Source organism: Vidua chalybeata, chromosome 16 (genome assembly GCF_026979565.1).
Source record: "Vidua chalybeata isolate OUT-0048 chromosome 16, bVidCha1 merged haplotype, whole genome shotgun sequence".
NCBI lineage: Eukaryota > Metazoa > Chordata > Aves > Passeriformes > Viduidae > Vidua > Vidua chalybeata.
The window spans coordinates 13,068,838-13,096,034 of record NC_071545.1 but is presented as its reverse complement, the minus strand read 5'-3'; the positions used below and the strand labels follow the sequence as shown (position 1 = coordinate 13,096,034).

At 42.0% G+C, this 27,197-nt stretch overlaps 1 protein-coding gene and 1 long non-coding RNA gene across 5 annotated transcripts; both read right to left on the bottom strand.

The window, feature by feature from the left end:
* On the bottom strand, positions 1-26,845 carry WIPI2 (WD repeat domain, phosphoinositide interacting 2). 2 transcript variants are annotated; one of them, XM_053957411.1, is made up of 12 exons: positions 26,619-26,845; positions 17,965-18,047; positions 13,014-13,183; positions 11,766-11,862; positions 11,090-11,187; positions 10,584-10,676; positions 9,731-9,801; positions 8,959-9,066; positions 8,036-8,200; positions 6,907-7,014; positions 5,612-5,742; positions 1-4,807 (listed from the first exon to the last, which is right to left on the bottom strand). In XM_053957411.1, the coding sequence occupies exons 1-12, from the start codon at positions 26,690-26,692 to the stop codon at positions 4,695-4,697; spliced, it is 1,311 nt and encodes a 436-aa protein (XP_053813386.1). In that variant the 5' UTR covers positions 26,693-26,845; the 3' UTR covers positions 1-4,694. The 2 variants fall into 2 exon arrangements, with proteins under 2 accessions (XP_053813386.1, XP_053813387.1); XM_053957412.1 differs by having other exon boundaries at positions 5,645-5,742.
* LOC128796098 (uncharacterized) lies at positions 20,465-24,056 on the bottom strand. Of its 3 annotated transcripts, none has more exons than XR_008433725.1 (4): positions 23,926-24,056; positions 22,954-23,104; positions 21,945-22,091; positions 21,111-21,195 (listed from the first exon to the last, which is right to left on the bottom strand). It is a non-coding gene; the product is annotated as an uncharacterized LOC128796098 (long non-coding RNA). The 3 variants fall into 3 exon arrangements; XR_008433726.1 differs by lacking the exon at positions 21,111-21,195 and adding an exon at positions 21,202-21,259; XR_008433727.1 differs by lacking the exons at positions 21,111-21,195; positions 23,926-24,056 and adding an exon at positions 20,465-20,731 and having other exon boundaries at positions 22,954-23,916.
* Positions 26,846-27,197: the final 352 nt, after the last annotated feature.

Below are 27,197 nucleotides of genomic sequence, written 5' to 3'. Positions count from 1 at the left end.
TACTTATCACAACACAGATTTAATTTCTTAGGCAGTTATAAAATTACAAAGAGCGACGGGCTAGCAGTGAGAGCCAGACACTTGGTGAGGTGGAATGTTAGACAGATTTTTCCACTTATGGACACAGATACCAAACAGTCAGTGAGCACTGCAGGATGCAGGGGTTTTCTCCAGGTAAGGAAGCAAATGCAAGAGCAAATAGATCCAGGTAGACCCAGGGCTGAGTCAACACCCCACAGAAACCCAGAGCTGCAGGTTTGGGGAGAGCCCCCCACTCCTGAGTCGGACACATGCAGGGTCCCTGCGGCCACATGGCCAAAGCCACAGCACTGACACCTGTAAGGAGCACAACGGCAGCTGTTTGCAAGCCAGAACTACAACTTCTTGCCCGTTATTTTCAAAGCAGTGTAAGATGAGATTTGCCAGTCAGAAGAGCATTAAAATGAAGGCATGTCATGATTAGAAAAATAGGAATATGCTGAATTCCTTTGGTTGTACAACTGGAATCTGAAAGGATTTATTTACAGTCAGAGCCATGCTTTCTTCATTGCGAGCCTTTCACAGGCCAGCAGATTCCAGGAAAAGAAAGGCCTGCTCTCCACATGTGGAGAAGACACTCAGGCCTTGCTCTCAGATATTAACAGGTTAAATAAAGTTGACTGTTAGCCAGGACAGCTGGAGCACAGAATAAAACTTCCCAAACCTCTGCAGTGATTAATCCCCACCAACGCTTTGGACAAAGACTCCTGTCGCTCTGCAAACAGCAGTGGAGCATCTGCACACACCAGGGGGATACTGAACAGCTCAGTAACCCACAGGGAAAGAAATCCTACTGTCCTACTGCATGCTGGTTGGTGCTAATGCCATTATTGGAGCCAAGAAAGCACAGCATGGGATGTAAAAGAGTGCTGTGCTCAGGCTCAGCACTCACCCAGCCCGGGGCTCCTCTGCTCACGCCTCCCTTTTCACTATCCCACACAGGTCAGACCAAGTTCCCTCTGTGCAGACACCTGCCACTGCATTAAAGGTCTTCTCAGGTATTTATTTGCATTCAGGCAGACTTGAAAAGCCACCACCTCTACCCCCACCCTCTGTAAAACACAGCCAAGGAACTCGCTGTGCAGGACCCAGAGCAGCAAGGTACAAGCACACACCTGATCCCAGAGGGAGCACTCGTGCCAATGTCTTGTTCAACAGGGCACCAGAACAAACAGCTTTTACCAAACTCTTGATGCTTTCTACTTCCTCCTCCTCCTCTGCCAGGCCCTGCCTTTTAACTGCTAGATTCATATCTATCACTTGTATTTTGGAAACAGTGACATAAGAAGAGACCAGGGCAGATAAAAGCTTTCTGCCTCAGAACTTGAAATACAGAGTAAACAGACAGATGTCGAGACAGCAGCCGAGGACCTGCACTCGCTGCCCATTTGCACATCAAGAGAAACAGCTCCTTCCCTACGGTACTCACTGGGAACTGATCCCACTGCAAGCTAAGACCTGAGTTTAGGATTCCAAGTTTTTCAGTGTTCCCCCCTCCCCAGCTTTGGTTGTTTCAGTTCTCTGCCTCAACCCTCCACTGAGTTAAAAGCTATCAAGGAGTGCAGCCCATATGGAGAGAGAGAGACAGGCTGTACAGAACAAACATTGTCCTTCCAAGGAAGGTCAGTCTAAACTGAGAGGGACTGCACAGGTGTTCCCATATCCTGTGACCAGCAGCTTGTGGCCACAGCACAGGGCTCGAGCCTCCTTGGCTTACCCTGGGTCTGTCAGAGCACCAGAACAGAAATGTTTAGACACCACCTGATTCACAGAGAACAACAGTGCAATCACATGCTCCACACTCAGGCGAGGATGCAGCTGCAAACAGCATTTCTGGTTATGTTTAAAGAAAAAAAAAAAATAGAAATACATCTTTGTGTCACTGGGATAAACCCCCAACCTGAAAGGATTCTAACTTTGGTAGCACACCACAACAGGGTGGTTACTGAGGGCCCAAGGCCATCACAGGGAAATTACATCAGTCATGTTTTATCTGAGAAAAAGTTTATATCCTCATGCAATTAAACTACTGTCACCACTCTTAAATACACAGCCAGTGGGGACCAGAACTGACCTGCTCCACCCTACTAGCTGGTCACTAACCTCAGAACATGAATATTTTTGCTCTATAAAAAGATTTTCTCCATTACAACAGCAAGAAGATACTTTTAACTGGCTTTCAGCTTCTATTTAAGAAGAGTGAACCAAGTAGGACACAGCAATTCCACAGTGCGTGGCTCAGGAGCAGGAACACACTACAGCATATGGAAGACACAAATACAGTGAATATGGGCTCTCCTACTCACCTGTGGAAAATAAGGTATGGAAATTAATAAGGGAATAAAATTAGTACAACAAATGATCTCCATTTTTAACAGTAAAGTTAGTAATTACATTTAGGGGTGTAACATGGCCTTTGCCACACTCAAGAGTTGTAAAACTTGTGTGCTTAGCAAACCTGTGTTGCTGGTGCATGTTTACTGCTAACTGTGCTTGTGGAATCTAGGCCAAACCTCCAAGGATGTTATCAGGAATGTTAACCAGCTTTAGTCTGGAATGAGAAGACATCTCCTGGGTGGTTCAGTTTGCCAGCAAAGCTCACTGAGCTTATATTTACTTCAAGACTTGTATTTCACTCTGCAGCTTGGAACATCACAGCAAAGCTGAGAGCAGTAAAGCAGAATATAAATAAATAACTGCAGACCATGGAATTGAGTTGTCAGCCAGATCAGTCTCTTGATTAAGTGAGATTTCAGCATGACTCAGGGGTTTGCTGTGAACGTGCTGGGTTCTGGAGAGGACACCACAAGCCACTCCAACCAACTACTTAGGACAGTCAAGGGTTTGCAGTGAATAAACAAGCCTGATCTCTCCCCCACACACTTGTGTACAAACACCTTCCATCGACAAGGACTCACAGCAGCCTCCCTGACAGAGCTCTCCTGGCAGGGGCTGCCACCTTCTTTGTACTTGTAGAGGCAGGGGAAGCCCATCTGCCCACACAGGGCTTTGGGCACAGAGCCCACTGCCTGCTACTGCTCCAGGGAAGACTTGTTCACAGTACCCAGTCCTAAAAGAACATCACTGCCTAGTTGTGATAGGGAGTTCACACATAGCTGGGGCACTCAGCCTCTGTCCTCCTCTCAAGATCTGCAATTTCCTTGCCTCTCTTTATATTTACTTCCTTGCAAGCAGTCAGTAGAGGGAAAGGAAACAACCCACATTGCTACACAGAAGGCAAAGCAGGCTCCTTCTGGCAAAGGGAAGTAACACTCACCAAGTACTTCACTAATCACTTGCTCAATAACTGTTATCCAAGACTTAAGAGAAGGCACGTTACAACCCTAAAAATAGTCTGCAGCACTGCTCAGCCTTGGAAAGCCCTAGTCAGTGTCAGGGCAGTTAAGGATTTATTCCAAAACTGCCAAAGAAACTATCAGTCCTTGAGTGTATCTATAAGAGCTACTCTGATGAGAAGGGGAATGGGAAAAAAAAAAAAAAACAGAAAGAAAAGCATTGTTATGTAGAAGTAGAGAACCCAGAAGTAAATTAAATTTTCAAGATCATTTATATTTACATCAGAATCTGAAAAAAAAAATCAAGAACTTTCACTATTAGAGTAGTATACTTAGCCCCAGACTGAGAAGAAGCAGGAATTGAGAGCCTTCTAGCAGGAAACCTTAAGGCTGTTTAGAGAGTGGGGCTGCCAAACTCTACAGGGACTTCCCTCCAGCCTGACAGAATCCTTGCTTTGGATAATTTTAAAAGGTATAAAAAAAGGTTATTGCTACTCTGCCAAGAAAACAGGACAATCTACAGGAAAGAAAGAAAGTGCTTTCCAAGTCTTTTCTCAAAAGCCCACAAGCTTATCAGCCACCACAGGCTACAGACACCCAAGCACCAAAGGTGTACAGACAAGATTCTCTAACAATCTTCCCTCATTCTAGCTCTTCTTCCTGCAGCAATTCCTTTCCTTCCCTGTAAAGGCACTTTCTATATTCTATATCCTTACGCAGGGAAACACTTCCAGTTTTCCATCCCAACAAACAGAACAGTCCCACAAATACACAACATTCAGAAGGAATTTTAATTAACAAAATGGTCCAGGAAAGGGGAGGGAGAACCCAAAAAAACAGGCCATTGCATTTGAAAGGTTGCATGTCAGTCAGTAGGTATGCCTGCAAGCCCATGCACAGGGAACCATTTGGACCTTTGTCAGTGCAGAACTAGTCTCAGCTTCCAGAACCACTTCTCTACTCCTTCCTTATATAGGCTAAATATTATATACATATATAAAAAAAATACAAACTTGAGTTTGTTATAAAGTGGCTTCTCTTTCTCTCTCCCCCTCCTATGCTTGCTTGGCACATGAATGCATGCAAAGCTAAGTAGGCTCTGAGGGCTGCACAAACAGCAGGTTTTGGCAACAAAAAAAAAAATAAACACAGCTAAAATAGATAAGCAAGATTAAAAGCCACTGAATTGAAAACCATATATTTTTCAAATTGTATAGAATTAGAACTACAGCTACGACTTAAGAGTCTGTCATCCTCTCTCCCAACTCATGTCAAAGTTCATAGCAGCATAACACGAGATTCCTCAAGAAACGTCAAGCCAGTGTTCTCTGCTTCAGGAGTGAGTTCACAGGTCCAAGTTTAGTCTGTCCGAAGGATCATGGGGGGATGCTCACTGTCTTCGTCCAATCTAAGTGAGTTGGTTTCATCTTCCAGGCAAGCTCCACCCACAGCACCCAGGTCATCCGTATAGGCTGCAGAGAAAGGAACAAGGAGTTGGGGAATCAGCAGCAACAAACTAAGGCTTGGATCCAGAGTGAATGAGTGGAGCTGAAGTACCAGGCATTACTTCAAGTAGTTTCACTGCCACCCTATGTTTGTTTTTATCATGACTCTGTTTCATGACTGTGTTTCTCCAAGCCAAGAGCAGCTCATGATCAAAATTAAACTCCTGTGTGCGTGCAATGCCTACTGGAGCTTTGGGCTGCTGTTTTCAGCCTCCACTGATGCAATACAGACGTTGGCATGTGCTGACTGCCCTCCCTTTGCAGCGAGGCACTAACCAGGGTGCCACACGTGGCAAAAGCTCCACTGACTTGGAGAGCTGCAGCATTAACCAAGTTCTCATCCTCTTGATTTATCAGAGCAGTGAATCAGGCTAAAAGGTCGCTGTTCCCATAAAGGAACAATAGCAGCATTTATCAACCTTTCATAAAAAATTTCTTTAAAAAAAGGAGCAGGGCTATAATTCAGATGCTTTCTACAAGGTCTGGGTGCAGAACTGCCTCAAGAACCATGTGGCAAATACTGAAACTATCACTACAGCCATCAACCACAACTCAAGACAAAATTCTATCCAGAAAGCAGCAAAGACAAGTGGCCCATCTACAGAAAGCTACTGCACACCACGAGTGCTCTTTTCCTACTGCTCACCAAGGCTCCACCTCGCACGCGCGGTTACGCAAAGCTCGGTGCGGACGTGGACCAGCTCACGCAGCCATCTAGAAGGAAGCAACAGGCAGAGGTGCTCCCTGCCCCATTCCCAGCCTTCTCCTTACCATGCCTGCTGGGTGAGGAAGGCACATATGTACCTTTAGTCACAGCGGCACTGTACGTCTGCGCTACCAACGGCCGGTCGTGGGATGCAGACTCCAGAATTTCGTTGGCGGGCTCCATGCTGCCATCGAGCCTGCCAGGAAGAGAGGGGTTAGCTGGAGAGGTGATCTGCCTGGGCACAAGACAGCTTAAGCTGGCAGCTTATAGCAAAATATTTCATCTGATGTGCAGGAATAACGAATATAGAAGTGCAACACGAGGAACTTGGTCCCTCTATTCCAGAGGCCCAGGTAGAGAGCACCTGACAACACTTGGTATTTTTCTGAAGACTCATCAGCATCATGTTTGCCTCTGACACAGCATCAGGATCTAAATCCTAGTAGCTCATAGTAGGAAAAGAAGACTCAAAACAAGACTGCATTGTAAAACACCCCATTCCAAGCAGCAATATTGTAGCTTATCTTGAGCACTGTCACAACAGAAGCAGTTGCTTCTTATACAGATACTAGAAAGCCCTTTAGAGAAAGTATTAGAGCATTTCAAAGATTAACAACTTGGTAAAAGCTTCCCTCTATGAGGCTTCACTTCATCAGTAACCAGAGGTCATGTCTTCCAATGTTCAGATAAATGTATGATTTTTGACCATAACTGCAGGTTGACCGAAGCTGCAAACCTGAATTATCATCATGAGTTATTATCTTTAATTCCATGATTGATCAAGTAATTTAACTATATTACCCTAGCTTTTCCTGCCAACCTTCATTGAAAAACTGCATTGTCCTATTTCTCAAGTGCTCTACAGTACTATCACAGAACACCAGCTGCCTGGCCTATATGCAAGGAAGTTTAATAAGGACACCAGCAGAGAGAGAAGAGGGATAATTTCATAGGCCAGTTTCCCCTCTGTGAAGTCAGAGTAAGATCTTTCTCATGTTTGTAACCACTTCATTTATTGATGAAGAGCACGGTGCCACACGTTTCAAATTCTTGTTTAAGTAACTCAACTCAAAGTGCCAAGAGGAAACAGGAGCACAGAGAGAACAGCGATTGATCCCTCCCTGCACTGGGACAGGGTTAAGTTTCTGCTGGTAAAGCGGTGCTTGGTGTAGGGGATACTTGGAGGGAAGGCTCAGGGGGATTCTGAAGTTACTCATTCATGTCAGAGGTCTGGAAAAAGATGAGTTTGAAGAAATGAGCTGTTGTAAGTTAGACTTTTCCAGAACAGACCTAAGTTTGAGAAGAAACTGGATTTTGAGAGGAAATAAAATACAACAGTTCTCAGCTAACGTGGACTTACTTGTGCTGCTTCATTAGTGTGCACTCTCCTCCTTCCTGGGGGTCTAAGTTGTACATGTAGAGATACCCATCAGCAGCTCCTACCAGTAAACGAGGGATCTTCTGGATTCTAGAAAGGTTTAGAGCAGAAGTGATTTAATAACAGATTATTATAGAAACAATTATTAAATAACATACGAAAGCATGTTCTCCTCCCTTCCCATGATTTAATGGCTAGACTCAGTCTCAGAGGGTTTTCCAACCTAAATTATTCTATGACTTTAAGGCATTATTTTCCACACTTTTGCTCCTGGACAGGGAATGCTGTTAACAGAGCACCCAGGAAAGAGCTGTGTGTAAAAGATTTATAGCATAACCACATTTTGGGGCTAACAGGATGCCACAGGAATCAAGCAATTACATATAACTCAGTAAAACAGATTCAGAAGTTACCATCCTGTTATCAAGCTTTGTGCAACAAACAGTCTAACGGAAAGGATTTACTTATTTGAGAAATGTTACAAAGCTTAATTATTGCTTAAAGGGTGCTTTGAGATTAGAGGAGTGAGAGCACAGACATGAAGTCAATTTAGCATAAAAACTATAAAACCCCCACAAAGTAAGTTTACTACTGCTCAGCTTATTACTTTGGTAGCTGTGCCAAATGGGACCTGCCTTTGAGGAAGACAGAATAAAAGATTAGATTTAGTCCTCAAAATTAACTTTAATGAATGCTACGCTGTTTTAGAGACAAGAATTATATGAACTTGCTTTCAAAGACTTCTTTAATGGTTAGGCTGGATTGCCTAATTTTGCAATTCACTAACAACATACACCATCACTCCCCCTAGCACTAATGGAAACAAATGCCATAAAAGCCCACGGGTCTGTTCTCAATATTCTTGTTTCAAAATTAAAAGACATCGTTAAACAACACTTAGAAATGGGCTATTCCTATCCAAATGTTATGCCCTTTCCTCCTTCTCTCACAGGACTGAGAGGTGTTAGCTCTGCCACGTTGCTCTTAAACTACAGTGATCACAAGTAGCCACTGCTCTGCTGCAGATGAAGCTGTGTTTTACAGTGGCAGCCTCTCCAGAGCCCAAACAAGCCAGCAGGGTGGGGAGTGCAGGCCCCATTTCTGTACTCACGTGGCAAGTGCACAGATGTTTTTGTGCCCACAGAAGGGCAGACGGACTGTAGCAAAGGCTCTACCCTGGTTGAACATCTCTGTTACTTGAGAGGGCAGATAGCTCGTTGAGGCCATCAGCACTTTTCCAAAGTAACCTGTCCAGGTTGTAGGCTCTTCCTGAGGTCTACAAGGCAGAAGAGAAAAGTGACCCACTTTGCCTTCACCTTAGGGAGGAAAGTGTGTAAACACTTGAAAACATTTTATTTTGAAAGATATTAAGCAGCTGCTTCTCTTCAGAAATAACTAACACCCTTGAGAATTATAACACACTTCATTTATACTACAGGACAAAATGTGCCCTCCAATACCCTCAGCCTGTTATTTAAGCATGTTTGATTGTAAACTGATACTTCTGCATATAAGACTGCATTTTATAATATTCATTATACAAGAGCAGAATCTACTGGAAAGCACTATGTTTTAGGATTTTATTAATCTTTTTATCAGTAAGAAAATCATTGTTTCCAATAACTTCCACTGAAATGGAATTAAGACTGTCCTCTCAAATCATAAATAGGAGCATTTTACAACTTGGTGTCTTTTAAAGCCCCCTATATGCAGCTGGAAGGCATTGCTGAGATAGCTCTTCCCACATGGATGCCAGAGGTGAAACAAATGCAACTGAAAATGTTAAAACTGCTCCACACTCCTCTGTGAAGGACGGACAAGTTCTCTTTGGCAGAAAAACACATTTTCTACTCAGTGGGAGAAGAGTACACAGCTCAGCTGCAGTTGCTGATTCATAAGTGACTTCTTATGCCCTTTACTTTACAGTAAAAGTTCAAAAGAAGTCTGTCCACACTTTTGAGAACTCATTCTGTTGAGTGCAGTCAACTTTTAATCCTTTTCCTTGAAAAAATCTAAGGTCCCTTTGAAACCTACTTTTCTTTCACAGTCTCAAGTTTGAAGATATGCACTGTCTCCGTGTTACTGGATGCAGACAGAAACATGCCATCCATGCTGAAAGCCAATGAGCAGATGCTCACACACCTGGGAAAAAAGAAAAAAGAGAAGAAAAACAGAGAAGTCAAACTATTTGGCTTAGTTAAGAAGATTTCTAAAGCCACCACTACTTTGCAAGTAACAAAAAACACCCTTCAAGAATTAGCATTCTGAATTCTCTGATAATTTCTTGAAGCTATTCAAACATAAGACTAATGCTGTTCAGCTCTGATGTTTACCAGATACGGGATCAATTAGTAACAAATCTGAACTCAGTCTTACCCTGTATAAAGTACAGCAGAACACAGAGTTACTGCTGCCACAAACCACAACACCATTGCACAATGGCTATCAATGGCCACAGCATTAGAAGGATTTAGAAGAGAGTAAGAATATTAGATGTACTGCATCCAATTTCCATAAGAATACAATGTATCCTACAAAAGGTGACCCACTTTAAACAAGTTCCCTCACCAATAAATTTTAAAAGGCAAGAGGGAGTACAATTCTGACAGGATTGATTTGTAGAATAGTCAAGTCCAAAGGAAGGAAATTGGAAAACATTCAAGCTGAAAACTGTTCTAAGCATACATGCAGGGATGAATGAAGATGAAACAGGCAAAAAAAATCAGGATGCCAGCTCAACTGCTGAACATACTGGAAATCAACCATAACGAATGAGCATCAGGTAATTAACCCAGCTGAACTTTACCTCTTCACTCCCCTTCGGAATTCAAAGAGTTTCTGTCCCTCTGGAATGGAAAACACTCTTATTACTGTCCCCTGCAAAGAAAAAAACATAAACAGATCATTTTTCATTTCAAGTTCATTCATTGTGAATGATCTAGTGAGCACAACTAGAAGCAGCAAACCACTTTGCTGTTAACTCATTGCTGTGATGCAGCCCAGATACTACATGAAGTATTTATGGAGCTGGTTTGTAGGATGTGTTTGAAGAGTACAGAAACAAGAGGTGGGAGCTACTAATGCAGAGAACAAGCTGTGCATCAAAACCAGCCCTTCTTATCATATTTGATCATGAAAACCAGCACGCTAGACAAGTAGCACGAGTGCAATCACTTGGATGTCTTTGTGCCTTTATCAGGTGCAATCAGTTATACCTTTATAGTCTAAGCTTATTACTCAAAAAGCAGAGGCTTCAGACTCTCTAATTTACACACATTACATGAACAATTTGTCATCACATGCCAAAGCCTACCAAGGCACTTCTCTCTATATGGATTTTAACTGTCTTGTTTTTCATTAGGAAGACAGCATCAAAACAAGACAACTAATTTCTATTAAGTATCCTGCACTAAAGGGAGAAACATTCAGAGGACTGCCCTAATTACAGCCAGATTAAAATGTTTTATTTAAATAACCTTATTATCCAACATTTCACAGCATGGAAATTGTGTCAAATATCATTAATAGATCTTAGATTTCCCATTTTAACTGTAAGCCTTCTTTTCTGGCACTTGCACATGGAACTGTGCACACTTAAAATACTTAATGACAAATTGGATTTTTATCACTGTTAGCAAGGCAATCAAAAGCTCCCTTACCTTTTCTGAGGCTGTGGCAAGTTTAGTACCACTTGCATCAAATGCCAAAGCAGCCAAGGGACTATCATGAGCTGGGATCATATTGGCAGCTCTCTGCAGTGAATCAATAAAATAGAACCTTAGAACAGTACAGGTTAAAAGCTGCAAGTAACTGCATATTTAAGCACATTCAAAGCAAATATGGGTCTTAAGTTTCTGGACAACAGTTTCAAGATTTTTTCCAGTAACTAAGCACATAAAATTATCACTGAAGCATATACATAGAGAGTACAAGCAGCAGGAAGACAATTCAAATAGAAATTACTTGGTTCCACCCATTTGCCCAATTCCACTCAATCAAATCTAGTACTAGCACTTTTATTTTCTTTGCTGACATTCTGTGAAGCAAGAGATGCTGCAAACTATTGCACAGAAACCCAAGTGTCCAGTAATTCCTCCCTGAGCAAATTAAGTAATTTTCAAAACCTGCATCTTTAGAGGTGGAAACAGCATTCAAAGATTCTTACCAGATTGATGGTGTCAAAGACTTGTACTTCTCCAATAGTTGCACTTCCTGGATAGGCCAGGTAGCAATTATCATTGTTTATTGATAAAGCACACAACCCTGGAAGGGATGCAGAAACAGGATTAGAAACAGGAAAATTCCAAGACTTATGCAGTAAAATTTCCTGATTCTGTGCTTGAATGTCACCAAAATAACTCAAATTATCTACAGAAAACTCAAAAATCAACAGAAACAAAGATGAGTAATCTCAGCGTCAACCTGCAATATATGCAACTATTTAGCATAAGTTTGTTTAATATTAAACAGAAAAGGAAGAATACCAATAGAGTTACAATAACTGATTAACAGCAGAACTCCCCATGTCTGCCATGATTCCTAAAGTATTAACCTGACAAAGTCTTTAACTATACCAAGTGCTGTCAAAATCCAGCTTTTATCTCTCCTGTTTTTTTCCTAACATTTCAACACATCCACCCCAGGAGACCAAAATACTGGGAAGATGCGGAGTCTGCTACTTGTTCTCAGCTGGATCTAACATGCAGGCTTTCAGACAACACTCATATTTGTTATTGTATTTGAAAGCAGAATTAACACCACCACAGTTCCCTGTAGAGAACCTCATACACTGACACAGAAAGCACTTTTCAGAGTTCTGCTGATTCTATCATCACATTTACCTGCAGGATTGGGAGGTGTCTCCCTGATTGTATGTAATACCTTCATGTCTCGTATGTTGTGTATATAAAGAGACTCTTCCAGACATACTATCAGCCTCTAGAAAAGGGAAAGAGGACAAAATAGTGACATGGAAATAGAGTTCATATGGATCTATCAATCCTAAAAAAATTCTATCCCAAAATGCAGTAGGTACCTTCCAGCAGAGAAGAGGTTGTACCCACCTGATGGGGAGAAGTAAGAGTCTGACAGAAGATACACAAGATCCAGCTCTTGACACAAACACTGCACCCCACTTCCCTCAACCTCACCAGTGCAAACTGAAAACATTCCCATTACTAGTTTAAGTCAGCAAGCCAGAAACCTTCACTTAATTCTTATTCTGTACCAATTTAGATGTGGAAATTATGGAAATGACTTTCTGCTTTTGCTAAACAGAGAAAACAGACAGGACTTTTTAACCATTCATAAAGCCTATAACTTAGCCATAATCATTTGTGAATGGCCTTTTTTTAACTCTTACTAAGTTCCTCATCATCTCATTTACTTTGTAGACTACACGTGGATGACTAACTAGACATTACTCATTTTACACTAACTCCCTGTGCCAGAAATCAAATTACCCACTCTTTCTCTCATGACTTTAAACAGGAAACCCCTCCTCCCACACTCATTTTTTGGGGGCAAAGTCAGACATTAAGGTTTTCTCCTCCAGATGCCATTCTCTCTAGTTTGAATGAACTGGCTAAAGACAGAGAAGTCTGTACTTGCCGAAGAGCCTACTGATAATTTAGTCATACAGCAAACTATGCTTCCAGGTGCTTCAAAAATTCACCAGTTGCGTGACATTTTTTAGATTTTATTTTTAAGAGGAATTCAGCAAACAGCACTTAGAACCATAATAGCTTAATAGATAACTTTAAATTTTGGCCTGAAGAGAAAATACTTTCACATTTAGAATGAAAGGATGATACACACAGCGAGGGACCTCAGGAGGTCTCTAGTCCAACCTCCTACTCAAAGCATGCCCAGCTTAATCAGGGTATTTCCCCAAGTAAATACATAAACAAAGAACAAAAAATACTTAACCAAATACAGGTACTGAGATTCCATACAGAAGCCACACTTGGAAAAGTACTACTAAATTTCAAATAGCAATTCTGTCACTAAGGTAGAGACATCAATCAGCAGAGGAAGTAAGACCCACAACCCCTTTCCCATATTTCCACATAGGCAGAACCACTACTCACCTGTCTATTGAGTTTGACAGCCAAGATGGTGTTGGAGTAACTGTAGTTGCAAATCTCTGTCCCCTTCTTAAAGTGACAAACTTTCAGCTTCCGTGGGGCTTTAAGGCTAACTATGGCCACCAGACTACTGGAGAAGAGCCTCTCCACAATGCACACATCTTCTGTGTCAGCTGAGGAATCACAGGAACAAGGAAAAATACAGAGGGACATTTCAGGGAGAAGAATGATGCACATCAACAGAAAATACTGTCTAAGAAAATCATAGAATCATAGATTCAGTCTATGTAAAAATACAGCTTAACACCACAAACATTCTGCCATGACAGCTCAGAGTCAAGGTGGGACATGGGACAGGCTTTTAAAGCAGAAAATCTACACAGTGAGTGATGGTTCCCAAAGATTTCCCTCCCCCTCCCCAAGGTGTCACACAAGTTTATGTTTCAGAACAGTGTCTACCTCCCATGCCCAGAATCCAACAGAAAAAAATCCCTGAAGCTACAAGACCCAGAAAATTGTCAAATTCCAGAATTTTATGATCTTCTTTTATCTCTGCAGAAAAAATTAGGAAAGCAAACATTTTTTAGGCTTTTTCTGTGTGTGTGTGTGTTTGGGTTTTCTTTTTAAAGCTGTATTATGCTTGAAAGGGTTTCTGATGACCCAAACTCCTGGCATTTCCATTGAAGAAAGAAAGGTTAGAGTACTCAGAGAAGCTAGTGAAACTCATTTGCCAGAAGACTGCTGCAGCCACCAATTAGCATTTCCACACATACCATCTTTTACCTGACAGGCCCTAAGAGCAATTTCTGCAGGAATCACTGATGCCCAGCATTCATGCAGAGCTATAAAACATCAGATTTGCCAAGTGCTTCTAATATGGGAGCACTGAAAGCAAAGGAGGAACACAAATCCCTGCGTGAGGAGACAGCAGGAGGGAGGAGAGTCCAGGATCTCTGGCAAAGATAATTTCAGAGCAACTGATCACAGCACATCATTGGACCATGCTGGCAGGAGGCCAAGTCCCACCACCAGTTATCCTGGCATCTGTGCCTCCCTCTCCATCCCATAAAGCTCCTCTTCAAAACCCCAGGAACACCGTGCACACAGTTTTCAGGGCAGTGAGAAGCTGGAGAGAGTTCTACCATGCTCTGCAGCTTTTTCACAGCCACTGGCTACACCTGCCCTTTCATTACAGAACCCAATCAAGACAAGTGACTCGAGCCTTTGGCCTTGATCCATCAAAACAAATTTTTCAGGAGTCAGCTTCTGGATTAGCTCAATGCTTAACACATTCCAAACCATAAAACAGCCAGTAAAAAAACAAAAAAAACCCAACCCAAAAGAGCTTGCTTCTGAAGGCTTCTGTTTTGGCCAAGAGGAACATTAAGTAATTAATCTGCACTGTTCCCATCAGCAGTGACAGAAACTCCATGAAAAAAGTTCTGTTCAACATTCTCAGTATATGACACTGCCATCAGTGTGGACACGTCTGCTTTCAAAGTGATTTCTCTGGGCAGTTATTTCAAGAAAATGAACACAAAATATTTAATATCCTCCATTTTTTTGAGAGAAACAAGCTACTTATGAAAAAGGAGCAGGTTTACACTCTGCATTTTCAGTACTCCACGCTACATAATTGACTTTTATCTACATCTTGTATTTAATATGGTACTTTTCCAGAGAAGACATAACTGCTCACAGAGGCTTTGAAAATTCAATTTTCTCATGCAACAGGGATAATGCATTTTAGTAATTACTTTGTTTTCAAGGAATTGTTCTCCATTTTTTCTGATACTACACAAAACACACGAAAAAGAAATACAAAAATCTGCTTCAATAAATGTATGCAGAGACTTTGAAATGCAGAGGTCTGTGTTCCTTGAATCAGAGTAGCTACATAAAAGACTGAAATATTTTTACAGGCTGGGTTATCAGCTTTCCATCTAAGCCTGGAGTCCTTCAAAATTATGACATCCTTTTACAAGAGTCAGAAGACCAGCACTCAGAGACCCAAACCCTGCAGTCTGAATGCTCCCAGCTCCAGGGTGAGCACAGCTTCTTTCCCCATCCAAGGATAAGTGTGCAGACACAGCTTCTGGGAATTGTCATCCTCTCAGGCAGGTGGGAGAACTGGCATTTCAGAAGAGGAACAGCAGCAGGGATTCATATGGAAATAGTGCTGTCCTATGCTGCACTGATGGCAAGGGTGGGCAGCAGGGAAGGCACACAGGGAAGAGCACTATCAACAACTAAGCCACCAGACAGAAGAAAAAATTTTCAATAAGCAAAATGCCTCAAAGGTATTGATAATCCTCCAGTCTAACCATACAAAGATTATAATACAGACAGTTACCTTTAAAGAAAGGCTTTGTGATGGGCATTTAATTAAATTCACTTTAAAATACAGGATGCACCTCTGCTCCTTTGTCTTCCTTTAACAGGAAGAAGAGATAAAATCTCTTCACAGCTGCCAAGTAATTTATGCTTCCCAACAGCAACTATTCAAGAGGGTACCAGGCTATATTGCCCATCCTATATGTTCAGCTGACCTGAATTAATCATATGTTTAGCAGCAATAAAGCCCTATAGCAATGCTGTTACTCAGGTTTGTTTTTTTTTTTTTCTATTAGTATTATCTCCTTTACACTACACAACTGAGCATTGCCAGAAACTCAGATTCAAAACAGAGTAAGAACAAAAAGAACTGCAAAACAAATTAAGTATCAGCAGTGAGGGGAGAACAAGCAAAACACATAACAAGCAAAAAAATAACAAGATTAGTTTCATAAACACAAGCATGTAGCATCACAGACAAGAGCTGGTTAGAGCCAGCTAGATTATGATCAGCTGTGGCTTTATTCCATTTTTAATCCAAGAACATGAAGCATATTAGAAGCATTCATTAAGCCTTAAAGCACCCTCCAATCTAATGCTTGTTTTTACAGTGGGATCAACTGCACAGGGAGTCAGGAGATTTGCAGTCACAGGAGAAGTCAGTGATGGGAATAGCCAAATCTCCCATCTTTTTTGTTTCTCTCTCAAACACAAGGCAGCTGAGGCATATTCTGCAGTTTAGTTTAAACACCTACACAAGAGTTGGCAGATCAATCTTCCAGAAGAGAAGGAGGGGTCCTTAACAGTGCTCACTCAACACAAGAAATCTTTACATCCACTTAAACTAAACTGGGAAGTGGGAGGCACCGTTGTTTGGGAGGCCTCAAGATACCTTTCCTTGAGGAAAGGAGGTACCCAATGCACAGGAAGCCCTCCACCCTCATATCAAGTTTTAACAGGCATGGTTTGCAAGTCCAAGACTGAAAATTATTTGACTCATACAAAGAAAATGAAGGCCTCTCAATATTTCGATCTGATTTGAGCAGACTGACTGGCTTCCACAGGCCAAAGCACTGGATTTTTTGTAGTGAGAGGACAAAATGTAATGGGTTCAAACTCACAGAGGGGAAATTCAGGTTCAGTATATGGAAGAATTCTTCCCTGTGAGGATGGTAAGGCACAGGATGCCCAGAGAAGCTGTGGCTGCTCCATCCCTGAAGTGTCCAAGGCCAGGTTGGACGGGGCTTGGAGCAACCTGGGATAGGGGAACTGGACGATCTTTAAGGTCCTTTCCAACCCAAAACATTCTACTAAATGTTACCTCATGCTCTGTGCTCAGCTTTCACAGACTTAACACTCAGAAAACTTAAAATATCCAAGAGTTTAAGTCAATACAAGCATCCCAGAACAGTCTGAAGACAAGACTGGAATCAGCAGGTCAAAATTCCAATTCCAGCTGCTTTTATCAGCTTATTGCAAGATGTTGAACAAGGCACTTTATCCAATCTGTACTTTTTCTCTCAAGGACTACCCAGAAGATGCAGTCCTGGCCAGTGCAGCTGACCTCACAGGATATTTTTCAGTGTCTTGTGTAACAGGGAATCTTTTTCACTGGGTCTCCTGGGGTGACACCAGGCCAGCCACTGTAAGTGCCTGACATACTGCAGAGGTCAGGTACATAAACTCCACGGTAGAAAATGGAATCCAAGCCACTTATTAACCAGTACAACCAGACCATGACTCAAATAGGAAGATGTAGCTACAACACAATTTAATCTGACCACAGGTGCCTAATTTGAACCTCACAATTACTTCTCTCCATTGACTGTGTACAGAAGCAGGCTGTCATCCCAGGTAATGGATGATCTGAATCACACCCCATTTCCAAACTTAACATGCCACAGGGTCAGGTCACTTTGGGAATGGAGTCTGAGGACAGCTCTGTCATGGGATCCCACTAGAGATGCTGACATCACAGCAATTGGTACCACCTGCTCACATGGAGTTTACAAGAAAGCAAGCATACTCATGCATAGCATTCATAGTGACTATTAGCATCTCAAAAAAGGGAAGTCTGTAAACTGCTGGCACAACAGGGGATACCACTTCTCCCCCAGGCCTCTCTCCATTTCACCTCAGATCATATTCAACTGTGATCACCATTGAGAAGTTATGGGAATCTGAGTTATCCACCCTTTTGGATGAGCAAGCCTGGAACTATCATGTTAAAGAATAATATTCTAACAGGAAATATTAGGATAAAAAATATAATTAAGGCTTTGTTTTTATTTGATAAAGGTATATTAGTGCTTCCATGCCCCAACAGCCAGTATAAAGATCCAAAAGACACTCTCTCACATGAGTAAATTATTATTTTTATGCCCAGCTGCTATGTAACCTGGCTAAAACCTGGCTGGACATTATTAGAAAAGCAGAGTTTTCATAGCTACTACCAGAACACTGATTCATAGTTTTACCCTGCTTGCAATTACTGTATTTGTGTGATATTTACACTTAAGGTTCCTTTTATGCCAAGTTCAAACAACCTGTGAAAAAGTGAAACATTTCTTATTCTTCCCACATTAAGCCATCTGAGGGAATTAAAAAAAAAGATACTCACTGCATTCATAGATCTGCTCTAATTTGTCCACAGAAGAAAGAGAGAAGAATTTGTAGCCTGATTTACTGCCAACTGCAAGGGATCTGCAAAAGAAACAAGCCAGTCAGGAACATCAACCCCATCAGCAGTGATTACCCTTGGAGAGATTCTTACCCAGTTCTAAACCTCCAGCTGGGTTAGCTCAGTAAGGATAAAAAGTTTGTCCAAAAAAGCCATAACAGACACAGACAGCTTCCTCAATTCTGATTAGACCAAAAAGCTTCAGAATTACAGAAATTGGGTGTGGAAATGTGTTTCACATTTATGAAATGACAGTTCACAGCCTAAAGTAAACCTACTGCCCAATTCTCACCGGTGATTTCTTCACACAGGCTAAAAGCTTTAGTGTGGAGGGATGATGATGACTTGAATAATGTAATGCAAACCAATTACATCATTGCCTCATCATTAGAGGTGACCTCCAAGACCTTTTAAACTGGGCTGTCTGGGGATTTTTGTTCTTTACAGTGTAAAGCATCCCAGAAGAGTTTTCATATTAAAAAAAAAAAAAAAGTAATTAAAGACTGCCAACTCTAATTTTCTCTGGCTTTACGTGATGTTCTAGCACCCCCACTGTCAGGTCTCAGTCTTACAAATACTCATACTGAATCTTTGATCAGAGGCACCCTCTAAAAAGTGCCAGTCACTGATGTTAAACAGATTGAACAATAGCAGAACATTAAAAAACTGACTAAAACCCCTTCTTTCCTCCATTACTCAATTTTCACACTTAGCTCACAGACCATTTAATTGCTTTTCCAGACAGAGTCAAAGGCAGGTCTTAAATTCTAAGCTAGAGAAACCTTTAGCCTGTCTTGCAAGTCTTTACACATCAAGGCAGTGGACAATAGCTCATTCTTGTTTCCCCTCCCCATTTTGGAGGAAGCTTTTATGCCACAGATAAAGAAAATTAACAGTCAATACAGTTTTACAGGAGTGCATTAGTATGCTTATAGCTCATATATTTCTTAGTGCCAAGAGACATGGAGGAAAATTCCAATAAAATACATTTTGATACCCTAAACTGTGGCAAGTCATTCAACACAGGGCTGCAATCCAACCGTGCCAGTCAGCCTGCCAAAAATGCCTTTCTGAACTCAGCAAGATGATTCTCTACAGTTCAGATGTACTAACAATTAATACTGCATTTGGAAGATGATTGCTGAAGATTCCTAGATTTCATGTTCTTTCTGTATTTTCACTTGTGGCTCCAAACTGGGTCTTTTTTAAATTTCAGCATACCCGGAAGATTAAAAATGGCTCCTTATATAGTTCACCCTCTGAAATTAAGCTACAAAATCAACTTCTGTAGGATGATATGACCTTCTCTTCTAGAAGAAAATACAACTGGCACAATCTGGTTAGGAAATTATGTTTGAGAAGGTTTAAACCTTCAAATTAAAACATGAACCATGCAAGCAAGAGATTCAATTCCACAGATTCAATAACCAAGATATTAAAAAAGCATATTAGGCTTAAAGATAGAGGAGCAGCAACAAAATTTTATGATTGCTTCTCTAAGTTACCCTAGAAATACTGAATTTAATTTTCCTTCAGACAAAATCAGCAATGTTCAGCAGTCTCCATCTGATTAATCACCAAAGACACTTCAGTGGTTTTGCTCAACTACTTTTGTACAACTCAACAAAAACTCACATTATGTGAAAAAAACCCCTTGAAACTCTAATTTGGTAAAACAAAGCAATAAGTCAGCTTTTCTTGTATCATCTACTGCTTTCCTCAAAAGAAAGTTTAACAAAGAATGACATTAAAACTGTCACTTTGCAAAGGTAAACAAGCACTCCACAGAGTTAAAAATAAATGGAGTCACAAGACTCCTTGCAATATAAACAATCCACAAAAGACACAGGATGATTTCCTCATGGAGAGCCCCACACAGCAGCTATTTGTATTTCTAGGCAGAACTGATTCCTGATTTGTACTTACAGCTTTAAATACAGAGTACTGCTGAATCACTGTTTTACTGACAGGACCACTGAAAGCAGCAAGGAAGCTCATTTTTCTTGCCCTACGACTATGCCTCATTCAAATGAGCTGTAGACAATGGCAAACATGAATTGTGTACATGATAAAAATCATTAGACTGAGTAGAACCCAAAATGCAGAAGCACAGAATGGACCTTTCCATCCATGACAACTGCTTTTTGTTATTTATTTCAGGATCAAGGTGATGAAGTCAAAATTATTTGCTTACACAGAGCAGTTCAAGTCAAGATAATTAAACCCATTTCAGTGTACAAGTGTAACTGCAAAATAACCCTTTTTTCTTCTGGAAGAGCAGTCTTGCTTTTGGAGGGTTTGTTGGTTTCTTTGTTTTTTTTTTTTAATGTACTCTTAAATTACTTCATATGAAACTACTGGAAAAAGGCTTTTTATATGTAATAAGAACCCACTAGGCTGAATTATACCAGCATAATCACAGTGATTTAAATCTCCCATCTTCCCCTGCACTGATATTACACTTAAGCCCTTAAGACACCCCACAGCCAAATCTAAATGGCCAAATCCACAAAACAAGGACCTAGCCAAAATTACCTCACCTCTGCAAAAATGTGCAAGCATATGGGGAAGAAATATGATCAATAAGCCATTCAGCTCTTGCTCAGATAGACAGTGGCCAACAAGAAGCTGCTGTGGTTTATCAGAAGCTCCTTTTACAGCGTAGGCGTTATGCTTTATAATCACTGATTTTCAGAAGCTGATGAGACTGAAATTGAAAATAAAATAAATATTCTCTAAAATGGCTTTTTTTTCCCTAACATTATGCTATACACATGTGGGTTTTAGCTCTATTATGTGCAGCCTCTATTACACATTTTAGACTGTAGACTCTGAGCTATTTCATCATGAAGGCTGTCTCCTCAGTCCAAAATTATCAATATAGCCATGATTTATGGAACTGTGTTTATCCACTTTTTGCAGAGATAATGCTGCAGACTGATCCAAGACTACATAAATCTTGATAGTATTTTCAAGAGTGACTACCATAAATAATTAAAACTATCCTCATCAAGCAAACAGTGCTGGGATATTTCACGCATTCATTGGAAGATGCTGACACTCGCGCTAAGTGCACTCACCTAAAGTGGGAAATCAGCTGCTTCAGTCTCTCTGGCTCTTTAGGAACAAGTTTTTTCAGCTGGGTTAGAATCCTAAGGTTTTCTTTTGTTTCTTTAATATACATATAGAAGGAAGAAAACCAGTTTTTCCCTTTCCATATCACAGAGGACCTTAACTATTAATCAGAAATATTCCACATTAATCAGAAAGTTCCCAAGAAGGGCAGCTCTCTCAAAGATTAAATCAATTGCAGCTGCAGCATAAACATGACTCTAAAAGTCATTACTGCTTTAAATAACTCGTTAATTAAGCCTACTTTCATTATGATACAGTCTCATTATACTAATGTTCCATCTCATTTCAAAACCAATGTAAATTTCCACAGACAAAACATTCTGGCTTATGATGAGGAGGGGGAAAATAATAATAAAAATAATGATGAAAGAAAAGTCAATGAAGACATAATGCTAAGGAAATGTATCTTACTTTACTTCCCCCTCCAAAATATCTGCTGTAACATCTCATGGGCATGTTGTAATATCAGAGGTCATTATTTTGGAAAAGAGGTACAGAACTTCATACATTCAATGTTTTTGTCAGCAACATTCTGACAACCCACAGGAGATTTTCCCATTATTCTTGTATTAAAAGAAAACTCAAATCTGCTACAGCAAAAGGAGACCACGCCTGCTCATCACTTCACATGCGGCTGGGACAACAGAAAGTCCATAATCCAAGTAAATAGCACTATTCTTGGGCCAAATCCCCATCCAAATGGTCACACACTGAGGAACAGCTCCTCTGACCAGCCCCCCTGAGCTGCTGTGCCCTCTGCAACAACAGCAAGAAACACAACATACGGTTGTCTCTCTCAGCTATCCTCCCTGAGTGTAGGAGCTACGTGACCGCTCTGTCCTTCCTTTTTTTGGTCTGTGTTTAGCTTTAAAGCCTCCTTGGAATAGAGAGCTCTCCTGTCCTCAAGGATCACGGGTGAAGGACACCTGAACCTAGGAGAAACAAAGGCAGAGGAGTGAATGCTCAGCACCTAACCCTTGTTCCTCCCACCACAAGCAGTTTACTACAGAGATCCAAACATCACAGAATAAGGGAATGAGAATACAGCTTCTGGGACACAAAGCATGCCAGGTGCATATAGAGACAGCAGCATTTGCTCAAAATGTAGAAAGAAATTTATTTATTTGGGAAACGAAAAGGCAGAATTAAATTGGAAAGAAGAAATATATGGAGTGATACGTGTCATGTGTAACTCCACACATAAATGAAAGCAGAGCCTGAAGAAATCCTTGCCAATAAGGCACCGACCAGTGTTTTCCTTAGAAGTCAGAACACAAGGTTTCCTCTTCCCCTTTCATCAGGAGTCTGTTTTCAAAACTGCAGTGACTACTTTGTTTCCAAACGCTGTCACACAATTACTTATTTTAAAAAAAGATGACTAAAACTTCTCTAGTCTGCCCACTCGCATTATTTCACAAGCAGGTTTTTGGTGGGGTTATTTTTTGTGGGTGGAGGGAAGTGGGTGCATATTTTTAAATTGAATCTGAACACCATTTTTAAGTACTTCCAAAGAATACCTGTGCAACTGTTTAAATATTGAAAGTTTTACCTATTATATAGATACATACAAGCTTTGGGATCTTGAAGTTATGCTTTGCTTAAAAAGTCACAAACTTCTAATCCATTACCATTTCCCTTATGAGACTTAAAGCTTCTATGAGTTTGTGAGGTGTTTAATTTTTCATAAACGTATCTATGCTCAGTTCTAGCAGTTTTCCCAGAAGTAATACAAACTGTACTTGGGTTTTTCTTCCCAAGTATCCACTGTTAAAGATTTGCAGCTGTAAAACCTACCTGGCACAGAGGCCACCCACAAGCTTCCACTGCCTGGTTTTGCTGGGACACCCGAATTCCAATGGGTTGCTCCACTTTGATCTGCAAGCTGGAGCTTCTGCCTCTCAATCAGGGAATGCCAGTCATGCCAAGTTGTGCAATGATTGATTCACTGGGGAAAAGGGCTCAGTCCAAAACAAGCACACTAACATCTTCTGAAAATACCCTTCTCTGTGTTTTTACTTAATGAAAACATTATATCAAAGAGAAGCCACAAACCAACCGCTTCTGCTGCATTATAGGTGAAGTGTTTTCAGGCAGAGTTCCAGTCACAGCCAGTAATTCAAAACTCTCATGTAAATAAAGCTTAAGGCAATGTGGGATAAACAGGCAAGACAACACTTGCAATAATGCAGATACTATTCCAAGAGACAATGTCACTACACACAGCATCCATGAATGAGTATTAGCCAAGTCTGGGAAAACCAAGCGACTAAAAGCAGGATAGAGGATATCTGCTCCAGTCACCAGGGATTGCAACAACTGGGAAAAGCAGCAGCAACTTTTATGATGACAACATTCTTCTAACTACCAGTAATCCAATTTCCCAAGACTGAGAGCCATCATGAAGCTCATCTTTCTACAGAAGAAAGTACCTAATTACCAAATCTTCATAAAACAAAGAAAAGTTAGCTTGAATCTTCTTTTCAGCAGTAACAAGCCCCATCTTTTCCTAACACAAAGAACTGGCTCTGCTGTGCAGGTAAGCAAGACAGTTAAGCCTGAGTGGAACTGGCACTTATTAGGCTGAAGGTAAAAGCTTTAAATGTAGTAACAACAATGAGCCCATGTCATCTATTTTCCAGTTTTGTCTGTCAGCAATTTTTCTAATTACTGAAGCACCTTAAAGCATGATGTGAGCTCTACTGACTGGGCAGACATAAACAAAGCTTGTCTTTCATATACTGCCTGAAAGAATATACATTTGTTTACCTTGCCTGTCTGGAGAAGGGCTCCAGTTACCTGTAAAAGTTGAAAACAGGTGAGTTTTCAACTGAGGCCCAGCATGGGAAAGTGTAAGTCATTCCTAATAAGTTCTTTTCAGCTCCTCTCACCTGGTGAACTGTGATCTCAGATGTATAGAATATATAGTATATACATTCCATATAGTATATATATATATATATAGCATATATATTATAGTATATAGCATACTATAAACTCAGAGAGCTGCCTTCTTGTTTCTCCACTCAAACAAGAAACTAGGAGAGATCATGGGTGGGAAACTGGAAAAAAATGAAATAAACTTCTGTTTAAAGAATGCACACAACCAATAAATTCTACTCAGTTTAGGAACTTGAATGCAACTTGGTTGTTTGGGCCACTTACCACATCAGACAAGTGTTTCACTGAGGAGCTGCTCACAAAGGCATCTGCAAAACTGGTTTTATACCTACTACTTTTCTTGGAGAGTTTTATTTAAGATACTGTTAGTAAGAAGAGATTATTCCACATCATCATCATCCACCTCATTTTATCTCAAATTATGTGGCCTTTCAAATTAATCTCAGAATTTTGAGACAAAAATATGAACAGAAGCCTTTTGATATTTCTGTCATTTCTACATCAGATACCTGAATTCACAAATATTCAAAAATGACACAAAAGTGACCCAAAACTTGGAATTGCATAGATCTATGGGCCAGGTCTGCCTCACATAAAAGATACATCACCAAAATTCTCATCAGCTAATCTTCATATTTTTAAAAAACATAATTTATTGACACAATTGATATTAGAATAAAAAAAATTTAAAAACCCACCAAAAAACCAAACCAGCTATCAAAGAACATTTTTTGGTTATTTACAAAAATGAAATGGGAAAAGTAGTGCAGTAGCACAACCGACTGAGGAATGAAATCATTAGCCAGGTGTCTCTTTTCTCTCCCTATAAACTCCTTTAAGCTCCTTGAAGAAAGATTTCAAGGTGTACAAGCCAAAACCTAGGTAAGCTTATGCTGTATTTGCTTTCTTGTTATTTCTGTCTTGGTTTTGTTCTCAAGCCAACCTGCAACTCTTGTTCAAATTCAGTGGGTTTTTTTGGTCACAACTCAGTGATCTTTAGGTACACAAAGGTCACCACAAAGCTATGGTGCAACTGAAAATGCAGAGGTGCCACACTGGAGAACAGAGCTGAACTTCAAAAACTTATATAATGACCTTTATAAACTGCAGAAGAAAGAGGTGACAAATCCCCTAGTTATTATGACTTTTTTTTTTTTCCCAGTAATAGGTAAAAAAGGAATGGAAGCTGAGCAAAACTTGAGCATGTTTTATATGGACAGAGTGAGCTCCATATGGCACCCACTGAAAAAATGTAAAAAGCAGTTGCAAAGTCTCTGGCTTGAATCAACACAGGGATAATGATTTACTTACAAACACACAGAGCACTACTGCTCCCCCCATCATTCACCACAACTTATTTACTGCCAGAGTCTCTTGTCTCAAACCTATCCAGCTCCAATTGCTCATCTCTTCACCCCCAGCAAAGCCTATAAAAGCAGAGTCTCTCCTGCTGTGATGTAACTCTGCTTGGCAGCCACCAGAAAAAACCTCACCTTCACAACTCCCATATGCTCCAGGACCTGCTGAGGACAGGCACAGATCTCCCTCGTCAGGGCAAGATATTATTGCTTGCAAAAAGAACAAGTCGTTAAAAAAACAAACCCTCCACCACACACGTGGGCTACGCTTTGTGATGCCAACCTGAGATCATTTCCTCTTACTCACTTCCTAAAGCAAAACCCCTTTCTCGAGTACAAGCTCTTTCAGTTCTTACTCCCTCCCCAGTTTCATCTCTCGGGTATTTAAGACAATCAAATCCTTCTTTAAGAACTTCAGTGCTCCAATCCCAACTAATAGGGGGTTCCTAAATTAAAAACACTGCTTTATAATACCCCATATAAAAACTAATGTGCACTAATTGATCTAAATAGGCTGCAATGATTAAGTAATTTGCGAGACTTGCAGCTTGAACCATCCGAAGCCCAAGGAAGTGCAGGTTCAAGGATCAGAGAAAGGCCTCTTTTCTAAATCAAAACCAAAAGTAGCATGGGCTCATAAAAATACCTCCAAGCTTAAGTCTCACTGCTTCAACATAGCAGGTGACAATAAAATAACTGTATGAAAAGACAGCTGTGAGGAACTTTTGGATGAAGTCTCTGCGCGTCCTGGAAGACTTGGGGCTTCATGTCGGGCCCTCCTAGGGCTGAACATCAGCAAGGAGCAGCTGAGCCCTCCTTCCGTCCCCTTCCCCAGGGAACAGCGAGCGATGCCTCCCAGGCAGCAGCAGAAATTCCCGGGGAGGGAGAGGGCACCACGCTGCCCCCGCCCCAGCAGAGCCGCGTGTCCCCGCGGCAGGAGCGGCCCGTCCCCGCGGCTCCGCAGGAAGCCGGAGGGCACAGGGGGCTGCTCCCGGCCCTCCTCCCCGCGGCGGACCCCGGCCCCGCTCCAGCCCCGAGGCCCCGGCACCGGGCGGCTCCAGCGGCGCTCCCGCCGGGGGAAGGGGCGGCACCGGGGAGACCCCGGCACGCCCCGCCCGCGGCCCGGCCTGCTCAGGGCCCCCCAAAGCCGCTGCCGCTCCCCGGCCCGGGCCCCCTCAGCCCGCCCCCCTCAGCCCCCCTTACGTGTTGTCCTGGTTGAAGTTGGCGAAGAGCAGATGGCCGCTGCCGGCGTCGCCGCTCTGCCCGGCCAAGTTCATGGCGGGACAGCCCTCGCCACCCCCGTCCGGCGGGGGGGAGGACGAGGAAGCACCTCCGGAAGGCTGCGCCCCTCAGCCGCGGCCACCGCGGCCGCCCGGACCCCGCCGCATCCCCGCCGGGCCCTTGTTTACGCGGCGGGCGGCGGAGCGGCCCCGCGCCTGCGCCCTCCCGGCCGCCGTACGGCCAGCGCGCCTGCGCGCGCGCGGCGGTGGCGGGCGGGCCGCGTTGCGAAGCTAAGCAGGGCCCGCCGCGGCCGGCGGTGGATGGGAGACCCGGGGCGCGGCGGGGATCCCCGGGCTGAGCGCGGCCACCGCGCTCCTGTCACGGTGGCCACGCGGTCACGCCCCGCGCTGTTCCCGCCCGCCCGTGCCGGTGCAGTTCCGCTTCGTGCCGCGGGATGTCCCCGAGGCTCAGCGGATGAGCGGGCGGGGGCTCCGGACTTGGGGAAAAAGGGGAAAAAAAAAAAAAAAAAAGTTGGGGCTTTTCAAGCTGGAGAAAATTGCT